Source organism: Psammomys obesus, unplaced genomic scaffold (genome assembly GCF_907164565.1).
Source record: "Psammomys obesus unplaced genomic scaffold, mPsaObe1.curated_primary_1811, whole genome shotgun sequence".
Classification (NCBI taxonomy): Eukaryota; Metazoa; Chordata; class Mammalia; order Rodentia; family Muridae; genus Psammomys; species Psammomys obesus.
Genome location: NW_026590598.1, coordinates 1,385,978 through 1,412,850, shown reverse-complemented (window position 1 = coordinate 1,412,850; position 26,873 = coordinate 1,385,978). Strand labels below are relative to the sequence as shown.

The 26,873-nt window shown below is 47.3% G+C and overlaps 2 protein-coding genes and 1 long non-coding RNA gene across 11 annotated transcripts in view; 1 reads left to right on the top strand and 2 right to left on the bottom strand.

Annotated features, from left to right (window-relative positions):
* Positions 1-3,374: 3,374 nt before the first annotated feature.
* Positions 3,375-10,278, bottom strand: LOC129677332 (uncharacterized). Its single transcript, XR_008720195.1, has 3 exons — positions 10,203-10,278; positions 4,741-4,788; positions 3,375-3,397 (listed from the first exon to the last, which is right to left on the bottom strand). It is a non-coding gene; the product is annotated as an uncharacterized LOC129677332 (long non-coding RNA).
* Positions 9,724-22,564, top strand: LOC129677330 (synaptotagmin-15-like). 4 transcript variants are annotated; one of them, XM_055607977.1, is made up of 8 exons: positions 9,724-10,181; positions 11,044-11,234; positions 11,731-11,873; positions 12,784-13,079; positions 14,976-15,146; positions 16,632-16,752; positions 17,201-17,380; positions 18,232-22,564. In XM_055607977.1, the coding sequence occupies exons 1-8, from the start codon at positions 9,900-9,902 to the stop codon at positions 18,372-18,374; spliced, it is 1,527 nt and encodes a 508-aa protein (XP_055463952.1). In that variant the 5' UTR covers positions 9,724-9,899; the 3' UTR covers positions 18,375-22,564. The 4 variants fall into 4 exon arrangements, with proteins under 4 accessions (XP_055463952.1, XP_055463953.1, XP_055463955.1 ...); XM_055607978.1 differs by having other exon boundaries at positions 10,113-10,181; positions 11,039-11,234; XM_055607980.1 differs by lacking the exon at positions 9,724-10,181 and adding an exon at positions 10,290-10,308.
* A 71-nt stretch (positions 22,565-22,635) lies between these two features.
* Positions 22,636-26,873, bottom strand: part of Shld2 (shieldin complex subunit 2) — an 80,686-nt gene continuing 76,448 nt past the window's right edge. For 5 of the 6 annotated variants that reach the window (XM_055607974.1, XM_055607975.1, XM_055607972.1 and 2 more), the window contains 2 exons: positions 25,439-25,554; positions 22,636-24,162 (listed from right to left, as the gene is read on the bottom strand). In XM_055607974.1, coding sequence (XP_055463949.1) covers positions 23,921-24,162; positions 25,439-25,554 — 358 coding nt within the window. In that variant the 3' untranslated portion in view covers positions 22,636-23,920. The remainder of the gene's footprint in view (positions 24,163-25,438; positions 25,555-26,873) is intronic. The other variant, XM_055607976.1, reaches the window with a different exon arrangement.

The following is a 26,873-nucleotide window of genomic DNA, read 5'->3' as shown; positions in this document are numbered from 1 at the left end:
AGCTTTCCCCAGCAGCCAGGCTTGACGCTAGATGTAAGCCCTGAATGTAGTCTCAGGGTTGTGTCTCTCAGGGACAGGACACGCTACCTGTGAGGACAGCACACCGACATTTGGCTGGCCTGAGGGACACAAGAGCTAAGATTGTTAATTATTCCCAAATTGTCATCAACTCTTTCTGTGTTAAAGAGTTTGTTCTGTGAGGGTAGCAGCAAGGTGTATTCGCACATCTCCCAGGAGCTATGGCCAAGTCACTGGACAGCGGAGCTGAAATGAAGAGAGCCACACTCTTTAACCGGAATGGGTAAACCACTCCTCAGCCCTCTCTCTATTGCTACTGAGTGGGCAGCAGAGATGTTGGGGAAATGTCTTAACCCACCAGGTTACCAACACCTAGAACAGTGAAGCAACAAACTGGAAAAACCCTGGGCTGGCAGGCTGCTCACCTGCCTGCAGGTGATGGAGAAACTTCTCTCTTGCTTAAGCCACTCTGATCTGAAGTCTGTCTTCCAGCTGTTCAGCACATATTTTGTAGATTAGTCACCCTTTGCTCTCCTCTCCACCCAGATGCTGGAGGAGGGTCTCAGAGAAGAGGGGTGTGACTAGGCAAAAGCCAATCCCCATGTCACCTTACCCTGCTGTAGAGACTATTCCAGATAAACACATGCCCCATTTAGAACCAATAATATGAAATTATTTGGAGGACCTGAGAGGAGACACTTTCTCCCCTAAGAATAAGTGAGCACTGAAGCTGCTGCAACCACCTTACACAACAGAGAGAGGCTCGGAGAACAAAGAAAGAATGTCCAAGTCTACACTTCAGTCAGGGAGCCTTTAGTCAGGGAAAACCAAAGCCTAACTTATCCCTTCATACCTCAATTATGGAAACAAACTGTGTTGCCTTTCTATTTAAACTTTTTTTGGGGGAGATTTCTACCTCTTGCTTCCTAAAGAGGTAACAGTGACACACTTATCATCAGCCTTGGGGGCAGGAAGTTATAGAGGCATCGAAGACCAGACATGAGTTCAGACTTCAGTCATAAGACGGAGAGCATCACAAGCTCATTGAGAGACAAAAGTCATTTGTTCTAAGAAAGCATATGGACTTGAAGTAAAACTAGAAACTCCTCAGGATTGAGTACACAGAGCCAAAAGTATTCATAGCTCCAGCCCTTTCTCCCAGGGGCTTCCTGGGCCAGGCTTCTGTCCTTGTTCCTCACTGTTCTCTCAATCAGAGGGCACCCTCTGCTGACAGAGGATGTCTATTGCCTTGAACCTTGGATGTCAAGCTGGTGGCTCTGTTTTTTCTTTCTTTTCAACATATTTTTTTATTGATTCTTTGGTAATTTCCCACCATGCATCTCAATCCCACTCATTCCCCAGTCCTTCCATTTCCATCCCCGCCCTTGAACCTCCCCCACAAAAGAAAATTTTTAACTGAAAATAAAAACCCATTTCCTTGGCCCCTCTGAGTAACAACTTGCCTCCCTTACAGCTCAGCCTTCTTTCACACCGGTCAAGCTGTGGGCTCTCAAGTTCCGCCTTGTGTGTGCCACTCTGCTCCTCTGTCTTTCCCATTTCTCCATCTCATATTCGTGTGTTATAGTGGCATTGGAAGCTGCAGTGTGTAAAAATGTATACCCTTTTTCCCAAACAGCTTTACTTGTGAATGTCCGTTGCAATGAATCATTGGAGTGGTTCAAGGCCTCTGGCTTCTGCTACACTATCAACACAGGACACTTGCCAAGACTCCTTTCAGATATTTTAATGTTTTTGTTTGTTCATTTGTTTTTTGAGACAGAGTTTCTCTGTGTCGCCTTGGCTGTCCTGGAACTCACTCTGTAGACTAGACTGGCCTTGAACTCAGAAATCTGCCTATCTCTACCTCCCCAGTGCCACCACCACCCAGTTCTTCAATATCTTGCTGTTGCCCAGAGACATGAAGACCCTGTAGTTATGGTTCCACAGGACAAGTGCCTTCACATGCCCCAGCAGCTCATAGATGAGGTGGATATTGGGGTGGGCCAACTCAAAGCCCTGGATCTGGACCTGGGTGGTAGCTGAGTTGTTCAGCCAGGGCATGTGGGATGGGGATTGGCACAATGCTTCTAAGCAGCCAGTGAGAGGCGGGGTCAACTCTCCCTCATAGTAGCTTTTCTTAATGGACACCCCCCACTTCCCTTGGAGCTCCTGTGGTCCCGCCAAGTTTCTCCAGTCACAATTCAAAAAAGGTGCATCTTATAGACAAAGGCCATTTTTAATGTGAAAGAAAATGTACAAGCTCTTGTCAGCCGATGAGTTAGCACCTGAATGTGGTGACTTTTGTCCACCAACCATGAAATCTACGGTGTGGCCATCCACTGATTGTCTTCCCCTTGAGGACTGTGCACAGACGTGTCTGCCAACTTGTCTTGTATGCCTACAAAGAGTTATCTGATTAGCGGCACTCTGGTTCCAAGACGCAGGTCCCCAAATCAAATTGGCCACAGCAGCAACAGCTACTTTTCTTTGGATCTTCTAAATCAAGAGTTCAGGAAAGCCAGGCTTGGCCAGAGCCACAAAGGCTTGAATTATGTCGTTGGAAACTGGCATCTCAGTTTGAGCCTCTCAGCAATTCCTAGAGTGTCTCCGTAGCTCTATGTTCATAAGAATGGTTTAAGAAGTTCAGAGCATGCTCAAATATTGTGTTAGTTACTGTTGCTATCCCATCCATCAGCTGCCTGTGAATTCTTAGTTCAGGTCAGTAAACTGAGGTGTCTACCATCCACTGAGGCCTAAGGATGTGGTGCTGTAATTGCCAGGACTGAATCAGCCTATCTGTGAAGTTAAGGGAAAGTGGGACTACCCAATGACATGGCTTGAGAACAGGAGAGCATGTGTGGGTTTTATCATGAGGAAAAGCAAACCTAGATAGATACTAGACAGGCGGAACAGACCTCTTCTGCAGTCTATGACTTGGGCTGTTCAACACCCACACATCCTCCTTGCCATAAACACAGCTGTTAAGCTGCCTCCTCCTTCTCCTTTCTTCACTCATCTTTTCTCCTTCTTCTCCTTTTCCCCCCTTCCTTGTCCCCACTCCTTTCTGCCTTCTCTCCTCCCTTCTCTTCTCTTCCTACTTTCTCTTCTTTCTCCTTCTTTTCTTCCTCCTCCTTCTGGGATTGTTTCAAATTCTCAATCCTCCTGTAACAACATCCCAGGAATTACAGATGTTGACAACTTCACCTGCCAGACGCTAAGCATTCTTGATTTAGAACATGAAATTACATCATGTGCCCCTCCCCTCCAAATGAAATGATAGAAAGCAATGCAGGACTCAGGTACTCAGTCTGATGCAGCATCCAGGTCCAGGTCCAAAACCTCTGGGGAATGCATAGCTCCTTCAGAAACCTGGAAAGAACTGGAACAAGTAAGAGTATGTAGACCCAGACAGCAGGACCTGGATGGTGAGCTCCTTGGAGCTCCAAACAGTCTTCATTTGGGTTATTCCCTTCATGTCTCAGACTGAAAGCATGTGGCCAGCCTATTCTAACCAGAGGCCAGTAGACAAGAGCACATGGAAAAGGGAACGTGGCTTCTGTCACACTGAGAAGAATGCTGAAATAGCAAGGGATGTCTGACTGTGCCTGTCTATGCTCTGAGAAGGTGCTAGTAAGTGAGCAGCTGGATCCCTGGGTTCACACAAGCCATCAATGGCAGCTCCAGTTATGAGCAGGAGCACACAGATGATGGACTTACACATGGTTTCTGGCCACAGCACAGACCAGGAACATGTCATGTTCCCTGACATAAGCACATGCTCTGGACTTGAGCATGGTCTGAAGTGGCAGTACAGAGCATGGCTATCAACACAGCCCTCTGCCTCAGCACAGGCCGTGGGCACCACACACCTGTCATGGCGGCAGCATGGATCACGGGACTGTGGGGAGGATGGACAGGGACTATGGCTAGGTAATAAAGATGGCTGGCTTCTTCCTCACCCTCCTGACTCAAGACAAAAGCTGAACAGCTTAACACATGGGGATTGTGTGCTTTTTCTCCCACCAGCAGGCCCCGGCTGATGGACTGAATCTGGATGTGTTATACAGCAGTCATGGGCTCACCAACCAGCCTACCTTTTTTTAAACTGACCAACCCTAAATTATGGGAAGAAAACTCTTTAGAAACTTTAGGAAGTCTGGCCCCAGATAAATGCATTTCTCAAATGCTGATTCTGCCAGCTGTTGTCTGCAGTGTGTAAGATGCTACCTGTTGCTCTTCAGACTTTGCTGTCTTTTAATTCTTTAACTAGCAGAGAAGATGAACCCAATCAAGACCCTAGACTGTATCACTAGCTTTGTGACCAATGAAATACATAGATTGACCTTGGCTAAGTCCTATTCAAAGCCCCACGACTCTGGCGAGGAGACGGTGTGGGGAGCAGAATGGCACCTGCTTTATAGGAACTGTTTGGGTAATGAAGTGGGGAAGTAGTTCTCTCAGAAGAAAGCAGAATGCTTGAACCTGGGTAGGGAAAAGACAACAGTTCGGCAGGGGAAGGAGGAAGAGGGCACAGGACCGGAATATAGATGACAACCCAGGAAGCAGGAGTGAGCTAGGTGGTGAATTAGCTCTGTATTGGCATTCTGAGGAGTTGACATGGAACTGGACACATACAGTGAGGGGAGGAACAAGGGGGACTTGTGACTCAATTGGATATACTCCCTTTTAAGTTCCTCAAAAGAGGAGGCGTGTGATACATACACACAGTAGAGTTCTCTTCTGCTGTGAAGAGGAACGAAAGCGCGGCACCTGCAGGAAAATAGAAAACGGGAAGTCGTATGTTAAACAAAGTTGCCAGACTGGGAAAGACAAATACTGTATGTTTCCTTCATATGTGGAATCTAGATTTAAGTGTGAATGTGACATGAAAATAGAAGTGGTTCTAATGGGGGGGGTCAATAAAGGGTAATGGAGATAAATGTGAGAAAAGTACATATATATGTTCTGATAAAATACACTATTATTTATTATTATTTTTATAATAAACAACTGCTAACTTGGAAAAATAAAACTGTTAAAAATAAGAGAGGCCTTACGTTGGTTGGATTTCTATTGGTCAACTGAGAACCACCCACATTCCAGAACCAGGTTCCCCCGTCCCTCACCCCACCTTCAGTGGCTCAGTGCCAGCACCCAGTCATCACTAGCAACCGATGTGACAGAAACAATGTTTCCACTGTCACCATCGTCATGTATTTTCCCTGTGCACATGCTCCATACGCCCTAAACACTTTTCCCTACTGTGACAAAACACCTGAGGTAAACAACCTAAGGTGAGAACCAAGGTTAAATGCAAAAGGTTAAAAGGTTAAATGTTTATGTTTTTACCCCCTAAACAAGTTCATTTGAACCAACTACACCAGATGTGCTTGATTGGATGTAGGTGGGAGGTACCTAGGCAGGAAAAAATCAGGATATATGGGTGCCCCTGGCTGAACCTGATGCGATTTTGTCTTTTTAAGCCTTTGTGAAAACATGATTCGTGGCCATTTTCTGGGAACCCAGAGATGGACCTGGCCAGAGTCCATCTTCCTGGTTTAAAGCTTGCTTCAAATTCAGCTCACAAACTGTGGAACTGGTCTTTCTCTCACGATTTTCAAGATTAACACTAAACAGGAAAGGTTCGCTACAACTCACTCTTCAAAGGTTCCAGCCTATGCCCGGTTGTTGCCAGAGCTTCTGCGCCGCCAAAGAGTCCCGCATCACAGAGGGGTCACATAGGAAAACAAGCAGCCCAGAAGCAAACACAGAAAACAGGAAGGTTCTAGGGTGTGTCCCCTTTAAAGGCACACCCCAATGGCCTATCATCTTTTCACTAGGTCCCACCTGCCAAAGAGTCCACTCCTTCCAGTAGCACCACAGCCTCGGAAGCAATTCTCAACCTGTGTGCCTTTGGGATAAGAGTACAACCCAAACTATAATAAGACTGTAAGAAATCAAGTCTAGCCAGGTGGCAGTCGCACGCCTGTAATCCCAGCACTCGGGGAGGCAGAGGCAGGTGGATCTCTGTGAGTCTGAGGCCAGCCTGGTCTACAAAGCAAGTCCAGGACAGCCAAGGCTACACAGAGAAACCCTGTCTTGAAAGAAAAAAAAAAAAAAAAAGCAAAACAAAACAAAACAAAACGAAGAAAGAAACTGAGTCTGAAGGCACTGTAGCTAAACAAGGGAACAGGGATAATGTCATAGCTGACTAGGGAGGAGTTTACACAGACATGAGGCACGGTTTGTCCATGTCTCTCAGTGTGGCCTTTATCCTGCCCTGGCTTCTCTGTTCCTAAATGATGAGAGGTAACACTTCTTTAGATGGGGGCTGATCTTAAGGTTAATTGAAAGTGGCCTTTCTCATGAATCATCCACCACCCTGAATTATTTATCAGTGCCTTTAAACTCTTGGACCTTGAGCAAATCTCCTTGGAAATGTGCTTGCCAATGACAACATGGTTTCCTTTTGGCCATGGAAGAGAGAAACCATGTCTGCTGCTGTTTCCAAGTTTTCCAGCACCAGACACCAAGCAATCAACCAGATCTGAAAACAGGAAATAATGGGCGGCACTTCCATTATGTGAAGTTGCCTCTGAGCCAGCCTAGTCGCATAACTCTCATGCAATGGAGGGGAAGCACCATAGTACCTTTGGCTCTTGCCTAGTTCAGGGGCAACACCAAGTGACATGTCTCCTAGGGACTTACGTGTACCTGCCAGCTGATCAGTGGGAAAGAGGGCATAAGGGATCTGCAAGTGGCAAGATGCCTCTTTAATTTCTTCCTCTGAAAGCCTGGTTCTAAACCTCAAGGCTAATATAAAGTTTGATGGGACAATATAAAGTGGACATGAATCACAACTCTCTGAACACTGGGAGACATGGAAAAGAGAGGCCTTCTGACTCTTTTCCAGTGAGAAAAGTCCCAGGCTATGTGAGCTGGATGTGGAAGGTGCTTACACACGGAGCTAACAGGTAACGAGCATGAGTCCCAGCAGCCAGTGCCCAGCATGAGGAGCTCCTCAGGAGCTTGAAGTGCACAAGCCACTGCCAACACAGCTTTTGCTGAATATGACGTAGCTCCGCCTCCGCGGAGGAGCTAATCTGCTAGGGAGTGTAGGATAGATGTTACTCCAGCCACAGACGTGGAGTCCCTCAGTCATCATGGCAGCTTCAGGAACCATGAGAACAAAGAGCTAATGATGAACAGCTTCTTGAAGAAGGTCCCAGAGGTTCGTGCAGCAGGGTGAGCCTGTTCGAGGCAGGTGGGAGGGGCATTGAGTATTCCAGGCATACTGAAAGGAAGCCAGTATGTTGGCAGGCCTTTCAGAGTATCTGCACAAGGCCAGACCCTGAACATGTAGAGGGAAGGAAAGAGCATAAAAGAAATGAGGTGGGAGAGACACATGATCAAGTGTGAGGCGCCCAGAGAAAGCCCATGCAGTATTGTTGGTGAGGAATCAGGGAGGCCTGGGATAGGGTTTTGGAGATGATGAAGATAAACAGAGGAAAACGAGCTGTCTTGGATGTTGCTGGTCAAAGAAGGAGGCCAGGGAGAGAGATAGATGCACTGGGAAGGCATAGCATGAGGCCAGGGGCATATCAATCTCTACTCAATAGCCAGATTTAGACCCAGTACAACTCAGGCTCAGTAATAAAGACAACAGGTACAAATAGAGTATCATGCCTCATTATGGTCAGGGTTACCAGGAAGGGGACATGTGAGCATGGATAAATGCCTGAAGCCAGCCCTGGGACACACTGAAAGTTCCAACTTCCTGTACTGAAGAAAAATATGACCCACCCCTGCCCCAGTCCAAGGGATGCATAGATGCTCTGATTAGCCCTAAGTTGTTCACATCTGTCTTCCTTCGTTAAGGTTTCCATTGTTGTGATGAAGCACCATGAGCAAAACCAACTTGGGGAGGGCAGGGTTTATTTCACTCACAGTTCCATGTAACAGCTTATCATCAAAAGCAGTGAGGGCAGGAACTCAAGCAGGGCAGGAACCAAGAGGTGGAAGCCAATGAAGAGGCCATGGAGGGATGCTGCTTACTGGCTTGCTCTTTATGGCCTGCTCAGTCTGCTTTCTTATAGAACCTGGGACCACCAGCTCATCGATGGCCTGATCTACATGGTCCCCCCACCCCAATCAATCACTAATTAAGAAAATGTTCCACTGGCTTGCCACCCAGTCTTATGGAGGCATTTTCTCAGTTTGGAGCTCCCTCCTCTCAGATGACTCTAGCTTGTGTCAAGTTGATATAAAAATTAGCCAGCACAACACCCCATGTGATTACTTTGCATGGCAAAAGGGGACTTGCAGGTTAAGCTAATGATCCTGACATGAGGAGATAATCCTGAGATGCCTGGTGGGTGCCTGCAATCTTGAGGGTCTTTATAAGAGAAATGCAGAAAGAGTTGAGCGGGGCTGGGGAGGATGGGGCCACAAACCTTTAATCCCAGTCAGCACTGGGTGGCAGATTCAGGTGGATCTCTGTGAGTTAGAGGCCAGCCTGGTCTACAGGATACCAGGATAAGCCCAGGATACCAGGGCTATGCAGAGAGACTCTAGCTCAAAAACACAAACAAACAACCCCCCCCCCAAAAAAAAAAGACCCAGACTCAAAGAAAATGCTGCACAGCTGGCTTTGAAGATGAGGCTCTAGTAAGCAGTCATAGCAATTGGAAAAAGATTCTCCTCTGGAACCTCCAGGTAGAGCCTGCCATGAAGGCTCACCCCAGCCTTCTGATCTTGCAACTGCTGCCATTGCAGCATTAGGAACTATGCTGGCCTAGTTCTATGTATGCAGGCCTCTAACTCACACCTTGATGGAAAGATGAGGGGCTTAGAGGACCCCAGCTTCTTCTTGCTCACCTCTGAAGACTGGGTTCTCCTGACACTCTCCAATCTGACTGTGCTACCAGGACAATAGCGTAGGGAAATGCCAGGGTGGCCTTTCTTACTAGGAGAGGTTCAGGAATGAGACAGTGCCGTCACTCCTTGGGGACAAGTGGGTAGAGACTGAGTTTCTGGGATCTCTGTCCCCATGATGTAAAGGACTCTGAAGTTCACAGCTCATTCCACCTTGCCTCAAGTGAAGGAAAGCCCTGGAAAGGCAGGGCCTTCTCACCAACCTACCTATCATACCGGGCCTTCGGTGGACACCACACCAGCACCTCCGGAGTCCCAGAGGCCAAAGCTTCCTCTTTGGACGTTACTTCTGTAAAACCCTAGACGGACTTCCCCTTCCCCCACTTACTTAGGCAAGGGAAGTTCTCCATTCTACTGAGTGGAGAAAGGGTACTTACTGAAGGCGTAAACTCACTGGTAGGAACCACTGAGGTTCCCTGCAGAGCCCCTAGAGGGAGCCTCTCACTGATTGCCGGATAACAATCACCGTGTCACCATGATAACTGGTGTAAAGAAGACTCAGTTAATGATCACCTGAGTCAGATTGTTGCCGTAATAGTGGCTGTCATCCCTTACTTTCTAAGTCACCGCTAAGACTGTCAAGGCTGTGAGAGCCCCTCAAGTTCACGTGAACACTTGGGGTGTTATTGCTAATCAAGGTCGGAAAAGCTTTGGGAAAAAGTTGTGAGGGGCAGTTGGGTTGGAAGCCTGGAAATCAGGCTTTGTGAAACCTGAGCTCCACACGGCTGGTGGGACAGCTAAGCAGGTAGAGCTGCTCCCAGGAATGCTTAGGAACTCCGGACTGAAAAAGCCAGACCGGGTTGGAATCTGGAGGAGTCGCAACTCAGCCTTCGAAGGACCAATGGAGAGGACTCAGGCGCATTTCTGGCCTCAGGCACGGCTCATGCAAGGGCCACCCTGTGGTGCAGAGCCCACGCTGATAAAGAAGCTTTGCTCTGCCCTCAGTGATGGGCGTGACCTCGGCCCCCTACCGGAGCCTCCGGCACCGGCACCTGGGACCTGCCCCTCCCGGAGCCCGCGATTTCCGGACTCGCAGCAGCGCCTCTGAGCCCCTCCCGGGCCTGGGCCAGCACTGGGGCGGGGCGCTGGAGCCCTGCCCCCCAACTACCCCGCAGCAGCCTCCGCTTTCTGGAGGGCTTCTGTGCAGAGACCGCCTGGGTCCTGCCGCGCCGTCCAAGAAGCAGCGTGAGTCCCGCGAGCTACTGCTCTCAGGAGCAGCCCCATGGCGGGTAAGTGACCTCACCTCCTACCTCTATTCCAGGGCTTGGAGTCTGCTCTCGCAACAATCCAGCATTTGTCTCAACCCTGGAACCCAAGGAAATGGAGTGAAGGGTGCAGCTAGCTCTTCGCAGACAGGTACAGGTTAGGATGGTACTGGTCCCGCCTTCTCACCAGCTGTCTAGACCCCTGAACCTGAGACAACCAGTGCCGGTCCGCGCCTAGGAGGCTGCTTTGCCCAGTGCCTGCATGCAGAACGTGAGACCCAGCCTCTAAGCCTTCTTGGTAGATCCAGGCAGGACCTCCGGGGTCCCTGCAGATGTGGGAGTCGAAAAGTCGTTAGGTCTCCCATTTCTCAAATCTGCCATCTTTTCCTCCTCTTAACACTAGGCTTCACTGCCTGCCACCTTCTCCCCTAGATAGAGGGCAAGTTGGGGGAAGAGCTTGTGGAGCCTCCCTATCTGATTCCAGGACACGCCCCCCCCCCCCCGAACTTTCCGCCCTACTCTCCCCCCACTCCCACCCCCCAAAAAAGAGCTGTCAAGCCACGGGGCAGCGATTCCTTCCTGGACTTTTCTCAAGTGCATGGAACCCACACCCAAGCTCACATCCAAACCCCAGCAGGAAGTGGAGGCTCTATGAGGGAAGGTTTGCTTTCTACTCCGGAGCACAGCCACATCCAGGTCCAAGGCCAGCCGTTCCTAGTGGAAATGTCTTTTGGGCTGAGACCAGCAAACAGCCTATTTAGGTGTCATTCCTGGGATGGGCCCTGCCCGGTTCTGCTCGCTCCCAAGGACCAAGGTGTGTGAGTTGGTGGGGTGGCTCTCCTCATCTGGCTCACAGCCCGCACGGGTGGTCTCTGCCTCAGAGCAGCTGGCCTTGGTGGTCGGGGGCATCGCTGGGGGGCTGCTGATGATGATCGGAGTGAGCTGCTGCCTGTGGAGGAGGCTTTGCACCGCCTTCACCTACGAGGAGTTGCCAGAGATGCCAGACCCGGCCACCCCCTCTTCCTCCAGCAAACACGAGGACAAGCTCTGCCAGCACGCTGGGCCCCCACCTGGCAGGTGAGATTCTGGGCCTTTCATTCTCTAAGGCCTTGCTTTGCTTGGGTACTTACCCGTGCGGTTGGGCAAGGCGGAAAAGAAACGTTTTGTTGTGGGGTGCCCATCAGCCATCAGCATGCTGGAAACTACACAATGAAACCCCAGAAACCTCACAATAAGCTGGAGGCAGGCTTTGTGAACCCCATTTTCCGGTTGGGAAAACTGGCGCAGAGGATATTAAAAAACAGGTTGGACCGGGACAGGCTGCTATCAGAGGTTCTGCTCTGATTCTCCCATCACACCATTCTGGGCAGACAGGCACTGTGAGTGAGTATGTGTGTGTGTGTGTGTGTGTGTGTGTGTGTGTGTGTGTGTGTGTCCTAGCATACCCCCAGAAGTGATGCTCTTGGCTCCTGCTGGCTTTTCTCCCTCCAGCCTTTGGCTCAGCCTCTTCGCTGAGCATTGAGGTCACATAACTCCCTTGCCATCCAAATGTTGCTTTCCTCCCTTTGGACAGGCTACCAAGTGTACCATTTGTGGTACCTCCTTCTTACCAAGGCCGAGACTGGGTGCCCCTACATGGTAGAGATTGGACTCTGGCCCCACAGGACCCCTGCCCTGTCCCAGAGCACATGCCCTATACCTCCAGTACCAACCCTGGTAAGTTTCCCCATGATTCAGGGACCGGTCTGGCTAGGTATAGCCACCTGCTTTCATTACTCTGGCCAGCCCAAGGATGCCAATGACCAGTGTTTCTGGTGCTTTGCTCACCAAGTGCCTGCTTCACTCCATATTCGCATGCTGTTTTGGCACTGGGCCTCACTGTGTTCCTCACTGTGGAGTGGAGAGAACTATGACCTCATTTATAACTGAGGCTGGGGAATGTTGGCAGTGCTTACCCTAGGACAGAGGCAGCAGGGGGCTGATGTGGGGGCCCTGAGAAGGCTTTTTGGGTAAAAAGCACATGCCACATAAACTTGACTGCTTACACTTGATCACCGGATCCCATGTAAAAGTGAAAGGAAAGAATGAGTTCCACAGGGTTGTCCTCTGATCGCCACACAAGCATCTTGTCATGTGCATGCCCATACATACACATCATGCGTACATACTTACATATATACATATACACATACGTATACACAATAATCATAATAAATAAAATGAAAAATTAAAGAATTCAGTATAGAATTGGAGCCAAGGCATGCCCTGGTGCAGAGGTGGACTGGATCCTGCCCCAGGATGATGGATTGGCAGACTGAGGGGGCAGAAGGCTAGGGGGTGGGAGCAGAGATTTGCAGCCGCCTCTTCCTCTGAAGATCTCCCAGGATAAACGCCAGCAAGCAGCTATCCATTCTAATTTGAAGAGGAAGAAGAAAGGCAACCTTTTGTCAGTGTTCATCATTCCTTAGACACTGCAGAAAGGAGTCAGGCCAGGTGCTGGGGATAATGGACCCCCAGGGACGAGGTTAATCAGAGGGACAGGTGTGATGGGCTCTGGCATGCAGTGAGTGGCTCGGCCATGAGGTGGGCACACCGAGAGCCGGTCCTCCCTGGCCTTCTGTTGTAGGAGATGCATGTATGGCAGGGAACATCGACCCAGAGCTATACAAGTCCCCAGCGGACACTGGTGAGACAGACTTCCCTGATGGCTGCCGGGGCCGGCTGTGGTTCTCGGTGGAGTACCAGCAGGAGTCTGAGCGGCTGCTGGTGGGCCTCATCAAGGCTCAGCAACTGCAAGTCCCCTCAGAAGCCTGCAGCACCTTGGTGAAGCTCTGCCTGCTGCCTGGTGAGCGGCGCTTCCTCCAGTCCAAGACCAAACACAAAACATACAACCCACAGTTTGATGAGAACTTCATCTTCCAGGTACCTCTGGAGCAGGGGTATCCAGTGCCCTTGGGCTCTCTGGGAGGGAGCATTGTAGAAGATAACCTGGCTTCCTATAGACAGGTCTTTCCAGCCCTCCAGGACCCTTGAGCCTCCTGCCCTGCTTTACTCAGCAGGCAGGAGCAGGGAGGAAGCCACTGGTGAAGAAACTTTAAATGAGGCTTAGAGAGAGATGGTCAGAGACTGGGTTCCTCCTGCCCTGGATGCCTGGGGCAAAGAAGAGAGAGAAAGCATATTTTGAAGCGTCTACTTAGCTGATGCTAGGCTCTTTTGAAGTGTCTACTTAGTTGAGGCTAGGCTCTGACCCATGGCGCTGTTGGAAGTGACCCAATGTTCTGAGCATTATGGGCAAGGTCATCCAAGAAAGACCCTCAGGCCTATTTGAGCCCTGACAGAAACTGCCTGTCCTGGTTGGAGGTGTCAGGGACTGGAGCCTTGCTGCAGCCTATTGGTGCCTTCGCCACACCCTGGGCCTAAGGTTGAGTAGACCTGCACAGTATCAGGCTTACAGCAGCCTGGGAACCACAGCAGGTGTCCAGGGGATCTTAGAAGGACCTGCTAAGAGGTCTTGAACAAACATGTCTCAAGAGCTATGCAGCACAATATCCTGAGAGGGAAGGAGAGGCCAGCCCACTTCCAGAAAGCATGTGATTACTGGCAGTGTGGTTCAGGCCTTTCTCCAGGAGGCTGAGAGCTGGGAAGAGGTGTGGCCCAGCCAGCCAAAGCCCTCCCTCCTACAGGAGCCAGGGCTGGGAGACCTAAGAGAGGAATGCCTGCTCTTCTCTTATCATTTTCCCATGCTTTCACACCCAAGGGGTTTTTTGTTTTGTTTTGTTTTGTTTTTGTTTTTGTTTTTTGGTGGAGAAAGAGGGATATCTCATTTATTCAAATTTGATGGGTTTTTTTTTCTCTTTTCTTTTGTTGTCACAGTTTGAGGCTAGACCCTTGCCACAGAGTATTTTAATATTAACTTTTAGTATTAATTCTTCTTTATTCTTGAGCATTTCACATATATGTTTGCAATAAAGCATAAAGCATGATCAAATCTCCCCATTTCCACTTCTAAGTACCCCCATCCAAATACCTGCAAGACGATCCTCCCAAGTTCATGTCTGGTATTCTCTCTCTCTCTCTCTCTCTCTCTCTTTTCTCTCTCTCTCTCTCTGAGACAGGGTCTCACTGTGTAACCCTGGTTTCCCTCTATAGACCAGGCTGGTCTCTCGAACTCCCAGAGAGCCACCTGCCTCTGCCTCCCAAGTCTTGGAATTCAAAGCATTATTCACCACCACATCTGAGTTTTACACCCTTTGCTTTCTCTTAGGTATTCCCTGAGCCTTGGGTGGGGAGAGGGGTTGAGGAGGATGATCCATTTAGGGATAAGCAGCCAGTCTCTTAATTTCAGCATTTTGACTAGTTGTCACACCCCAACTTGACCCTGGCCTTCATGCTCCAGGAAGAAAGGGCTGAAGAGGGAAAATAAGTATTATTTGGTCATCTGCTCTAAGCCAGACACAACTAGACAAGAATAGTGACCCCCATCTCACAGCTGTGCAGGCAAAGGCTCAAGAGAGCCCATTTCCACAAGACTGAGTTATGATTTCTGGCATGCTTTTTCTGCAAGGAAATACTTTCCAAGGGCAGATTCTGGTTATTGGGGTACCAAGGTCCCAGGCAGCAATGGGTACAAGTCCTCAGAACACTGTATGACAAGGCTGGGGCCCATGCATGCACATCCCTGGGTTGCTGGCCCTTGCTGCTGGAAAGGGTTCCCAAGGAAGCCTGGGTTTGGATGTGTGTTCTGCCTGCAACTTGTTATATTATCCACCTGGCCCCTACTCCAGACCTGACCCTGCCCTGGGTCCTCTCCTTCCTCAGGTATCCAGCAAAAGCATCACCCAGAGAGTGCTGAAGTTCTCCGTGTACCATGTGAACAGGCAAAGGGAGCACCAGCTCCTGGGCCAGGTGCTCTTCCCACTGAAGGATGAGAGCCTGGCGGGAGACCAGCACCGAGTCATTTGCAGAGACCTGGAAGCTGAGAACCTCGAGGTGAGATGGTCCCAGACACATGCCACCTGTCTCAGCACTATTGTGGGAGTGAGAGAGGCGTGAGACCCACCCCAGCCTGGCTGGCATCTTTTCTCGCCACCATGCCATTGTGGCTCAGGGAGGTAGCCCAGGCCCACAGGAGAGGGCAGACCCACACCTAAGCAGGCACAGGACACTGAGATTCTTCAAGTGAGAATCTGGAACACTTTGAAAAGTCACAACTTGGAATCAGGTGTGATAGCACACCTCTATAATCCCAGCCTTCAGGAAGCCGGGGCAGAGAACACAATTTTTTTATTCTATTTTTAGTTATCTATTCAAGGGGATGTCATGGCATGCTTGTAAGGAAGGATTGGAGGACAACTTTCAGGGGTTCATCCTCCTTTGGCCACATAGGCCCTGGAGACTGAACTCAGGTAGTCAGGTTAAACCTGCCGAGCCACTGCACTAGCCCAAATGACAAATTTGAGGCCAGCTTGGACTGCATTAAGTAAGCCTCCGTCTCAAAAAGAAATCCAAAAAGCATTTGGATTCCCACACAGGTCAGAAGGCTGTGATATAACAAACGGGAAAGCCTAGGTCCAGGGAAATGCTTATCTCTTGTTTCCCATTCCCCAGGGAGGACCCAGGTGGGTCTAACAGGCTTTAGAGTCCAGAGACCAGGCTCTGACCCACTACTATAGACTGGGGATCTTTTACTCAAAATGCTTAGGACTAGGAAGGTTTCAGATTTTGCAATATTTACATATACATAATGAGATGTCTTGGGAAAAGGACCCAAGTCCAATGCCATGTATATTACATGCACATTAATCACAATGCATAGGTATGACAGTATACAGTATTTAAAATAATTCTGAGCATATAGAGCTGGAGAAATGGCTCAGCGGTTAAGAGTACTCGCTGGGAAAAGAGAGAACCTGAGTTCACATCCCTAGCACCCATGCAAAAGTCTAGCATATGGCCTTATAACCCTGTTAACTGAGGCACTGGGGAGTGGAGACTGATGGATCCTGGGAGCTTGCTGTCCAGCCAGCCTAATGTAGAGAACTTCAGATTCCAGAAGAGAGCCTGTCACAAGGCAATAAGGCAGAGAGAGAAAGAGGAAGGTGCGCAGCGCCCCCTCTGGCTTCTGCAAGGATCTGCACATCTAAGCAGACACACGCAGACTTGTGTGCATGCATGTACGCGCGCACACACACTGAACAGCATAAAGCAAAGTTTCATGGCATGTAAATTAACATTTGGCACTCAAAATATTTTGAAATGATCAGGTCATTTCAGATTGGGGGGTTTTGTATTGGGAATGCTTAACCTGTACTCCACAGGTATCTTCAAATTTTCCTGGGTACAAAGTGGCGAAAGTCTCAAAGGAAATCATGCAGACGCGTCACGGGCACGTGTGCCTGCACTCTGGAGGAGGGAGATCATGTTCAGCTCCTCCGCCACCTGCCAGAGTGAATGCTTCCCTCTCTGCCTTCCTAGCCGCCCTCAGAGTTTGGGGATCTCCAGTTCTGCATCAGCTACAACGACTACCTGAGCCGCCTGACTGTGGTCGTGCTCCGGGCCAAAGATCTCCGGCTCCAGGAGGACAGGGGTGTTGTCAGTAAGTCACCCCTACTCCCCCACGCCTCACCCTAAGGAGGGTCCCTCCTAGTCAACTTAGCTAGGGCTAGGCAGAATCCAACCTCCCCACCAGGCATCCAAATTGTACTTCGTGAGACCAAGACCAAGCACTCAGCACTTCCTCTATTCCACCCTGCCCTCCCTCTGGGGATTCTTCTGGTATCAAAAGCTTTTTCTGTGGTGCCAGGTTCTAGTCAACAGGGCCAGCTGAGCATGGATGCCTCCAGAGGCAGAGGAAGGAAAAGGAAGCCAGGTTTCCCTGGGTCGAAAGCATTACACTAGTTAACTATTTCCTTCTGTCACATCCTCTGGCCTCAGGGGACCTGGTGCTTGGGGAGGGGGTACATGCCCTCCTAGCTAGAGACCCCACCTTAGGGGCTGCGCTGTGCCCACTCCTCCTGACCACTAGTGTGTGCACTGTCCCGCAGGCGTGTTCGTCAAAGTGTCTCTGATGAATCACAACCAATTCGTGAAGTGCAAGAGGACTTCAGCTGTACTGGGCTCTGTCAACCCTGTGTACAATGAAACCTTCAGCTTCAAGGCTGACACCAACGAGCTGGACACTGCCAGCCTTGGCCTGACAGTGCTGCAGATCACAGGAGGGGACAGTAAGGCCTGGGGAACGGGAAGCAGGGGACATGGAGTTGGGGAAATGCAAAGCTGAAGCTACTCAGTTGTAGGCAGCGTGAATGGTGATCCGCAAGTAGAGTTTCTCTTTTCTCATCAAAGAAACTAGTTATCAGATAGCCTGAGATACTTGCCCAAGGCCACAGGGCTTCCCATTAGGAAGCCTGGGGCTCGTGCCCAGCTTTAAGTCTAACTGGATTCTGTCCATAGTACCCTAGAAAGAGGCTAAAAAATAGTCAGCTCTTCCTCATTCTGAGTAAATTAGTGAGATGTCAGGCAGTGAATTTCCTGTCCTCTGTGTGTGTTCTCTGCATTCCTTCATGCCTTCTAGATGAGCATGTAAGGTCCTGGATGGGTTATCCTCATCAGTTGTCCTGCATCCCTGGTATTCACTGTCACTGACTACAGAAGCAATGCTATTAGGCCATGATTGCTCATGGGCTGGATTTGGGACCTTCTTCCCAGTGGGTAGTTGACGGGTAGACATTACTGCCTAATGCTCTTGCCCAGTGTAAAAGGAAGCAATGAAGACGCCTTCCTTCTGCAAAGTACTTTCTCCTATAGCAATTCAACATGCCTCAGGTTCCACATGGCCTGGGGCAGGGGGCTAGGCAGTGAAGGACAGGGTTGCAATGCAAGCTTTCACCTGGTCTCCTCCTTCAAGTTCCCAGGGGGAGAACAATGCTGGGTGGCTCGTTCTTAGGGAGGAGGAGCTTGCTACTCCCTTCCAGAGAACAGGGAATGGGAAACACAGAAGTCAGTGCAGACATTAGGATGAGAGTGGCACGGCTTCCGTATTTAGGAACATGACAGAGCTTTCCCTCCCCTGCAGAGAGCTACCCACTGGGCCGTGTGGTTGTGGGCCCCTACATGTACACCCGAGGCAAGGAGCTGGAGCACTGGGAGGAGATGCTCCGCAAGCCCAAGGAGCTGGTGAAACGTTGGCATGCACTCAGCCGCTCCACGGAACCCTGAGCCATAGCCAGGACCTCATTCTGCCTTGGAAACTCGTGTCCTCATCAGTATGTGCAGCACCACATCATGGCCATCTCATCTAACTCTTGGTGCACTGTGGGGCCAGCCTGAGCCAGTGGTCCATGAGTGTTCATGTACAGGAAGGAAGAGGGACAAAGCCCAGCTTAGGCCGGTATCTGGGGGGCTCCTGATCTAGGCTGTGACCTCGAACAGGGTCTCAGTTGTTGAGAACTGATGTACTGTTTGGTGGAGCACAGCCGCATATGCTGGGTGGGAGTGTGGCAAGAACCGAGTCCTACCACCCTGGAAAGCTGGTGGTGCGGAGCCCACAGCTGCGTAGTCTTTCAAGCTGGAGTTTCTCTGTCTTCCACCCAGCAGAGCAAATACACAGCACTCTGGGGGCACATCAGGGAGAGACCTGTTGAGCAAGCAGCCCAGCCACATACGAGGAGGCCAGCGAGTGATCAGCACAGTTTGCTGTATAGCCCCTTCCTAGAGCCATAACGCGTGGCCGGCAAAGTCCTATGAAATCTTGCCATACCTCACACTTTAGTCTTTCAGGTGACATTTTGTTGAGTTTTGGGGTCACCTGGTTAACAGAATTTGGGCATTCTGCTTTTCCCAAAGTCAAGAAAATAAAGGATAAAAACATTCTGAATCTATGAGACAGCAGCAAAGGGAGCATCCCAGGAATATGTGTAAATACCGAGTGAGGCAGTATGAATGGATACAGCATTATTTAAATTAAGCATGGCAAATCAATTGTCTGGTTTTAAAAAACCATGAGTGTTCTTCTTCAAGAGCTCTTCCTCTGTGGGTCTTGACTCCAATTTCTACAAGAACTGTGACATTACCCCAAACTGCCAACTTTTACGGTTTGACCCAACAATTCAACAAACGTTTCCAGGGGAAAAGTCCCTAAGTGCTATCATGGCTTCAATGTGTCTATCTTTGCTGGGCTGCCTTGGCAACAATAGTCTCCAGTTTCTCACCTCCCAAGCTCCAGAGACGCTATAGCCTTTGCTGCCCGTAAGGGCGTGTGCTCAGCCTCTCAGCCCAAACCAGAAAGTTCCTGGAGAGTGGTCCTCAGAAGTCACTCCATCTCTGAGCTTCCCTCCTGACTTTGTGGCTCTTTTTTTAAAAAGGTTGTCCATACGCCATTCAGCCTTTCCCCTTGTTAAGGTGAACATCCATCTGCCTCTAGCAGAAAAAGAAGTCCTTTCCCAGAAAAAGCATGCCCAGCTGGGGATGGCAGAATGGCAGCAACTTGGGAGGTAGAGACAAGGGAACTAGGATTCAAAGAAACCGTCAGTAAAGCAGTGGGTAAGCACAGCTTGTGTTCAGTTGGCTCTGTGCTGCAATCATGGTGCATATCAAACGACCACAGCTTCTCAGTGTTTACAGTATGAACACTTTGTCCTCCGCATCTGTGGATTGGCAGGGCATGACCTTCCCAGGTGAGGCAACTCGTTCTCAAGCTGCAGGTCTGGCTGGGATGGGCTCCTCACCAGGCCAGCGACACAGTTGATCACACTGAGCACTGGCTAATTTGGCAGCACTTTTCAAGGTGAAGGCAGAAGCATATATCTTTTTTTGTCTTCTGCTTATGATATCCCTGCCCTGATATCCCTGGGCAGAAGCAAATCACATGGCCAAGCTGAAAATCAAGGGTCAGAGAAGACATGCCTTTTTGCACAGCTACAGAACAATGGGCACAGCTCCAGGGAGGGGTGGAGAATTGGAGTGGATAATCTGAGGTGGCCACAGGAGCCTGTGCTCCCTCCTGAAGGTGCAAGCCCAGGGGAGCAGTTGCCTCCTGGTCTCCGTGTCATGCCTGCCAATTTGGCATTCCATAATGATGTGTTGTAATTTGTTCAGTCATTTGCCAATTATGCTTTTCTTCGTTTTCACTATGGAATGTTTGCCCAAATTACTGCAAGAGCCTTGAGCATCCTGTACTCATAAATGTCAGAGAATAATTATCAGAGAAAGGAAGATTATTTTTACATCTTGCTACTTTCTGGTCTCACTTAAGTGCCCCCAAATTAGGAAAATTTACCTGCAATTCTGCTCATAAGAGTTTGAGAAATATATTTTCAGAACTGGTTTTCTTTTCCAGACAAAGGAAATCTCCCACTAAGAAAAAAAAAAAATGTACAGAGGTTGGAGCAATGTTGCTGCCAATGGACACTGAAGCAAAACAAGGTCATGGAATGGTGGGGAAGACAACCTCACTGAGAGTGTGGAAGCGCTCACTGCTGCAGCTCCCATCAGCTATAGCTTCCTGCCCCTTAGATGACCTTCCTCCTTACCCTATCCACGTACCCCTGTGGCAAGGTGAGGAAGGAAGGATGGATAGAAACAAGACAGGAAGTGTGGATGACTGTATCACACTAAACAGTCCGCCTGTGGAACTAGAAGCTACTGCAGGAATTTTATTTTATTTACTTACTACTAATAGTGATCAAAACAGTCATAATACTAAAAAAAGAAAGAAAGGAACCATGGGACTTGCTCTAAGTCTTTATCTAACGAGCAGGAAGAAGCTATCTATCTGCTAAGAAGATCTGAATAGGTAACTAGAAAAATATAATGAAATAATTCACTGATTAGATTCCATCTGCCCAGCTCCTTCAACATAACTGACAAATTTCTTAATTGAATTTAGCATGTAATTATAAAAACAGGCTATAATCCCTGCCCACTATGTTCCCCTAATACTTATTATGGAATGATTTGCCCAAATCACTGTTTGCTTTATGTTTCAGTTGTGGAAGGAAGGAAGGAACTACCCCTTGGGAACCGAGTGAGGTTTTGTATATTAGCTGCATGCCAGCCCAGGAGAGCTCTCCCTCCCATAGGTGGAGGAGAAAGGGGGATGCGCTTTCATCCTCAGCTGAAAAGCAGCACCAGAGCTGGAATCAGATTCCAGATGTCTGAAAATGCTGCTCAGCACTGCGGCACTTCGCGGTCAGGGTCTTTGGAAGGTGAAATCTCCTTCCTGTCTTTCTCCTTAAACTTCTCACTTCCTCCCATGTTTCTGTGTAAATTAACTGTTCATCACTAATGATGAAGAACAAAATTGGCCAAATAACTGCCTTGGTTCTCTTGGCTTGGGCTTATACTAGTTTGCTGATTTTTTTTTTTTTTTTTTTTTTTTAGGCAGGAGTGAGCAAAGAAGGTCCACCAAGGGGACCCAGCCTCCAGCTCTTAAGTGTCCTGGGCAGGAGGGAGCAGGCACATGACTGAGAGCCTAGCTGAGCCCCACTGATGGTGCCAGAGGCCTGGACACTCTGGTGTGGCTTCCAGCTCAACCCTGGACTCAGCACAGCCTTCTGTGTTGCAGCTCCACCGCCCTCTACTGTTTAGCATCATGGTTACCACACTATGGCTGCTCAGTAGACTAGCTCTTACAGTAAAGCAAGTGGCAATGGTTGGATTTAGAGCCAGCAGGTCCCAAAAGGCAACTGTCCAGGGGTGGCCCTTCTCAAGCACTGCCTTTTCCTCCCTGATTTCTACAGTAGTTATACTTGTCTCTCACCACCAAGCACTATATAATATATAGGCACATATAATACATGTAATGTCGAGAGGTGTATGCTATTTCAGTTTGCCTTCCTTCACACTATGCTTCAAGCATCACTATCCTTGTGTGCCAGCTATACCCTCCTGTGAACCATATGATGCTGTCTATGCTTATGGACTTTGTACTTTGGAACTATTACCTGGAGTGTAAGGATTCCTACATTCTCACCAATATTGATCTTATTTCCTGAGCTACTAGAGTCCTTCCATGAGACACTGCATTGTGCAGCCAGACCAGTCTGAATGTGCCAGGAAGTGCTTGCCCGTGCCTATATCTTGGAAGTATTTTCCTTGTGTTTTCTGGTAGCACTGTCAAAGTTGCAGATTTTAAAGACATTGGCCCACTTTGAATCACTTTCTGTACAGGATAAGAGACAGGTAGCTAGCCTCATTCTCATGCAGTTTATCTGGTTTTCCCAGTACCATCTGTTGAAGTGAATGTCATACACATGCCAATGTATGTTCTTAGCACTATTGTCAATCATATGGCTGTAACTACAAAGGTTTATTGCTACTTCCTCTATTTTATCCCATTTATCTACAAATCTGTTTTTATACCATGCTGCTTTGGTCACTGTGGCTCTGTAATAAAATTTGAAGTTAGATACTGTGCTACCTTTACCATTGCTCTTTCCTTTTAGGTGGCTTTGCTCTAGGGTACTTTTGTTCTTCCATATGAATTTTAGAATTATTTTTTTCTAGAAACTCACTGGGATTTTGTTAAGGACTACAGTGAATATCTAGCTTGCTTTCAGTGATACAGCCATTTTAAAAATACTAATCCAGTCAATTAACTAACTAACATGACAGTTATTTGTGGAAGGAAGACACAATACTCTAAATAGAAACATTTGTCCCCTCCCTTTGGCTATCAGAATACTGAGACAATGGATGCCAAGAAATTGGAATTTCTTCTGAAGTCTCATGCTAATGAACAAAAAGGTTGGTACCCTATTTTTAGTCAGAAAGGATGCTTGTCTTCCAGAAAGAGACTTCACAGAATGCTGACAACCTGGAGGATAGACTAGGGGCCAGGGGCCAAGAGCCAGGAGTCAAAACAGTAAAGTGTCATACTGGGCCAATGATGAATATGACCACACCTGACCTGAATTAGTGACCTATGCCTCTTGCTCTTTATTTAAACCTAAACCTCATGTGAGGACCACAAAGATAGATCTAGAGGATGGGTGGACCACTTTGTTCCTCTTCAGAATGTTGACTGTACCTTCAACCCAAGAGCCAAACAAACCTTCCCTTCCTTATGTTACTTTTGTCAGGTGTTCTTTCATAGTGATAAAAAAGCAATTAACTCGCCTGCTACTTTAGCAACTTTACCAACAACACTGCATCCCTAGCCTGGCATGCACAGTTATAATGAAGAAAAGCAATTTCACAACTTATTAAGATAGAAAAAGCAGTAGTTTATAACAGAAAAGTGACTTCTGAGGAAATGTCTTACATGTTGCTCTTCAATATTTTGTGCCTTGGTGCATCAGGATCTAAATGAAATGGCAAATGAGGCACTCATAATTTCAAGGAAACTGTGATATACTGCCTTTATTGCTAGATCATTTCCCCAGAATAAAAAGAATACCAACGACAACAAGAATGAAAATAAAAACTTCACAGAATTTTCTTAGAAAAAAACAATTTTTATATATTTATCACAATTATGCTAATAAATTATTTATCTTTAAAACTCTAAGCAAAACCCATGTCATTTTATTTATTTTAGAAGACAGATCATAAGGTTGGATGGCTCAGAAGTTAAGGGCACTTTCTCAAAATCTACATGACGGCTCACAACCATCTATGTTACTCCAGTCCCAGGTGATCTGGCACTGAGCCTCTCCTGGTCTCTGTGGGCACCAGGCACATACATGGTACACAGACATACACAGGCAAAACACTTATATACATGTAATAAGAATACATAAATCTTCAAGGGACAGATTATTTCATCACTCCTTCCTTGAAATGCCTCCTATGTCTTCCTCTGGCCTTAGAGGAAGTCCTGGGCTCCACGTCTTACATGATTCAGGACAGAAATCTAGTAGGGAGAAAGTCTGTTGCAATGGGTAGCTATTTTCATCCAATTCGAAAAGGCTCTGAATCTTCAACACGCAAGGTTCTGCACTGACTGCCAACAAGGAGTGGAGCAAGTCCGCTGCAACTATGCCGTAGGTGACCTCCGAGGAAGGTACTGAGGAAGAACAAAACACACATGCCACTCAGGACTAGCTTCACAGAGGCACATTCTAAAGGTTTTCCTTGTTTCCCTTGGTTCCTCAAGCTTCATGCACATCTTTATTTCTTGTTCTATACCTCTTTCTAGCTTCAAATTGTTGAAGGTAGTCTACAAAGACGGCATGCTTCCTACTGCTCATGAAAGCAAGCACAGACAATGCTCAGACTGACAGCTGCTCCAGACATCAGCTTCTGAACAGCATGAGAAACTGAGGTTCACACTTGCAGGAAATAAGAAGGGCATGTCATCGGGGGCTTGAAAGACAGCTCAGCAGTCCAGAGCACCTGTTCTTGCAGAGGACCTGGGTTTAACTCCTTGCAGGGAAGCTCACAACCATTCCTAACTCCAGTTCTAGGGAATCCAATGCCCTTCTTAACCTCTTCTGGTGTACAGACATGCAGGTGAACAAAACAGTCAAACACACAAAATAAATTTTTAAAAAAGGGCATGTATATCTCAAAAAAAGGCTTCACTCATACTTATCTTTCTACGGTTTTTAAGCATATAAGTACATATACAAGCTGAGCCCAAGTTTTTGAGACTAGGACATTTTTGGATGCTAGATTTAAAAAACAAACAAAGGAAGAAACAACAAAACACCCCCAAACATTTATAAATACATAATAAGTTATCTTAGGGATAAAGACTCAAATCTAAACATGAAACTTACTGTTTCCTATTTTTGCCTTAGATGCTCAACTTTTTATTATCATGAAGAGCAACCCACTATTACATACTATTACAAAACTAAGCAGAAGAACTAGATTAGCTTGTCCACTTAAGGAGTCTAAGGCTAATGAGGACAGGCATGGAGCACAATTATCTGACAGTGGGATGTTTGATTTCTTCTTGGTCACTGACTGACCCTGGCATTACAGCTGAAGATCTTAAAAATCAATGCCAATTATAGATTGCTTTCAATGCATGGCACTACACATTCCTTTTTTCTTTTTTTTTTTTTTAACTATTGTGAGACTAGAAACCTAGTGGTTTTACTAACCAATTAGGAATTTAAGTGCTTCTTTTATTCCTGTACAAGACAGATGTAAGGAGATCTCAACTTCCAACGTATGTAAGCTTTTGTGTTTCACTCCATCTAAACCACCATTCTACTTTAATACTGACAAGGGTGGAAGGGGGACTCTCTATTTACAACAATGTACTCTTTTGCCGTGACTACTCCTGTACATATTTCATGCAACAATTACTGGATAGTGTGTTGCTGTTTTACCTATCACTCTGTTGAGGATATCCGGAGAAATGTTGAGAAGAATCTGCTCCAGCATCTTTGACCCTACATGAATACAAATATTATGTCCTCCATCAGCTATGGTCATTAAAGCTGGCCTACAAAAATAAACAACAGAATTTAGAATCAGATTCTTAAATAAAAAGGAATTTAGTGAAGCAAAGACAAAACGTGACTGCAGACATCACCCCTTTTACCCACATAACTCAGGGTCCTTTCATCTCTATACTCTAGTCTCTGCCCACCTCTGCCTCTGCCTCTGCCTCTCATTGCTCTTATTCTCTCTCTTTCCTTCCATTCTTTATTTCAACAAATACAAACTAAGTCTCTATTATGCACCATGAACTGGGCTAATGCTGGTGTACACTTGTGACAAGACAAATCTGGTTCCTTCGTCCAAAGAACGTGGGAATCTGACAGGAAAGGGGGTTTTGTTTGTTTGGGTATTTTGTTTTATTTTGTTGTTGCTACTGTTTTAGTTGATTGTTTGGATGGATGGCTGGATGGCTGGCTGGATGGATGGGATTTTGGTTTTGTTGGTTTGGTACTAGGGATCCAATCCAGAAGCTCTTGCATGTTGGTTAAATGTTGCACCATTGACCTTTACATCTAACTCCAAGATTAGAATTTTTTATTTACAGTGGACCCAAGATGACTCAATGTGGGCCAGAATAACCTTTTCAATAAATCATGCTAAACACATATGCAGGAAAGAGGATACAACTGGACATCATGTTAAATAAAGGAGGCCAGATTCAGAAGGACAAATACCACATCTTTTATTTTATACAGAGAACCCATGCTAAATTTTATATAGCCTATCTATGTAATTACCTATACTATACAAACTACATACAAGTTTTTAAATGTTATATTTATAAAATCAGAAGAGAGGACTAACTGGATGAAGAAAGAGAATCAGCTGGAGCTGTACTAAGAGGCATAGGGGAAAGAATCAAGTAAGAACAAAATATAATGATACAAATATATAAAGATGCCATGATAAAACCCACTGCTTTGTATGCTAACCTAAAAATTAATAAAATGGATACTTTTTAAAAATTCATTCTAGGACAAATACATATCAATATTCAAAAGAAGGAAATTGGACTTCCTCCTTCCACCATACAGGGAAATCAATACAGGGCAAATTACAAATCTAAATATAACAGCTAAAACTATTAAAACCTTTGAAGAAAAAGTTAAGTATAAACCTCCATGACCCTGACTTAAGACAAGCATCTTTATATCTGACACCGAAAACTCAAGTAACAGACATTGAAACAAAAGACCTACCTCAGTAGCAAGGATGTGGGGAGAGTGTGACCTTCACCTTGCTTCCTAGTAAAATGTAAAATTACACACCTGCTTTGGAAAACAGCTTGGCCATGCCTCAAGTGGCACACAATACAGCAAA

Coding starts and splice junctions, on each gene's coding strand:
- LOC129677330 (XM_055607977.1), top strand. CDS start 9,900: ATGGGCGTGACCTCGGCCCCCTACCGGAGCCTCCGGCACCGGCACCTG. Junction 11,235..11,730: donor GCTGGGCCCCCACCTGGCAG/GTGAGATTCTGG, acceptor CCCTTTGGACAG/GCTACCAAGTGTACCATTTG. Junction 11,874..12,783: donor TACCTCCAGTACCAACCCTG/GTAAGTTTCCCC, acceptor CTTCTGTTGTAG/GAGATGCATGTATGGCAGGG.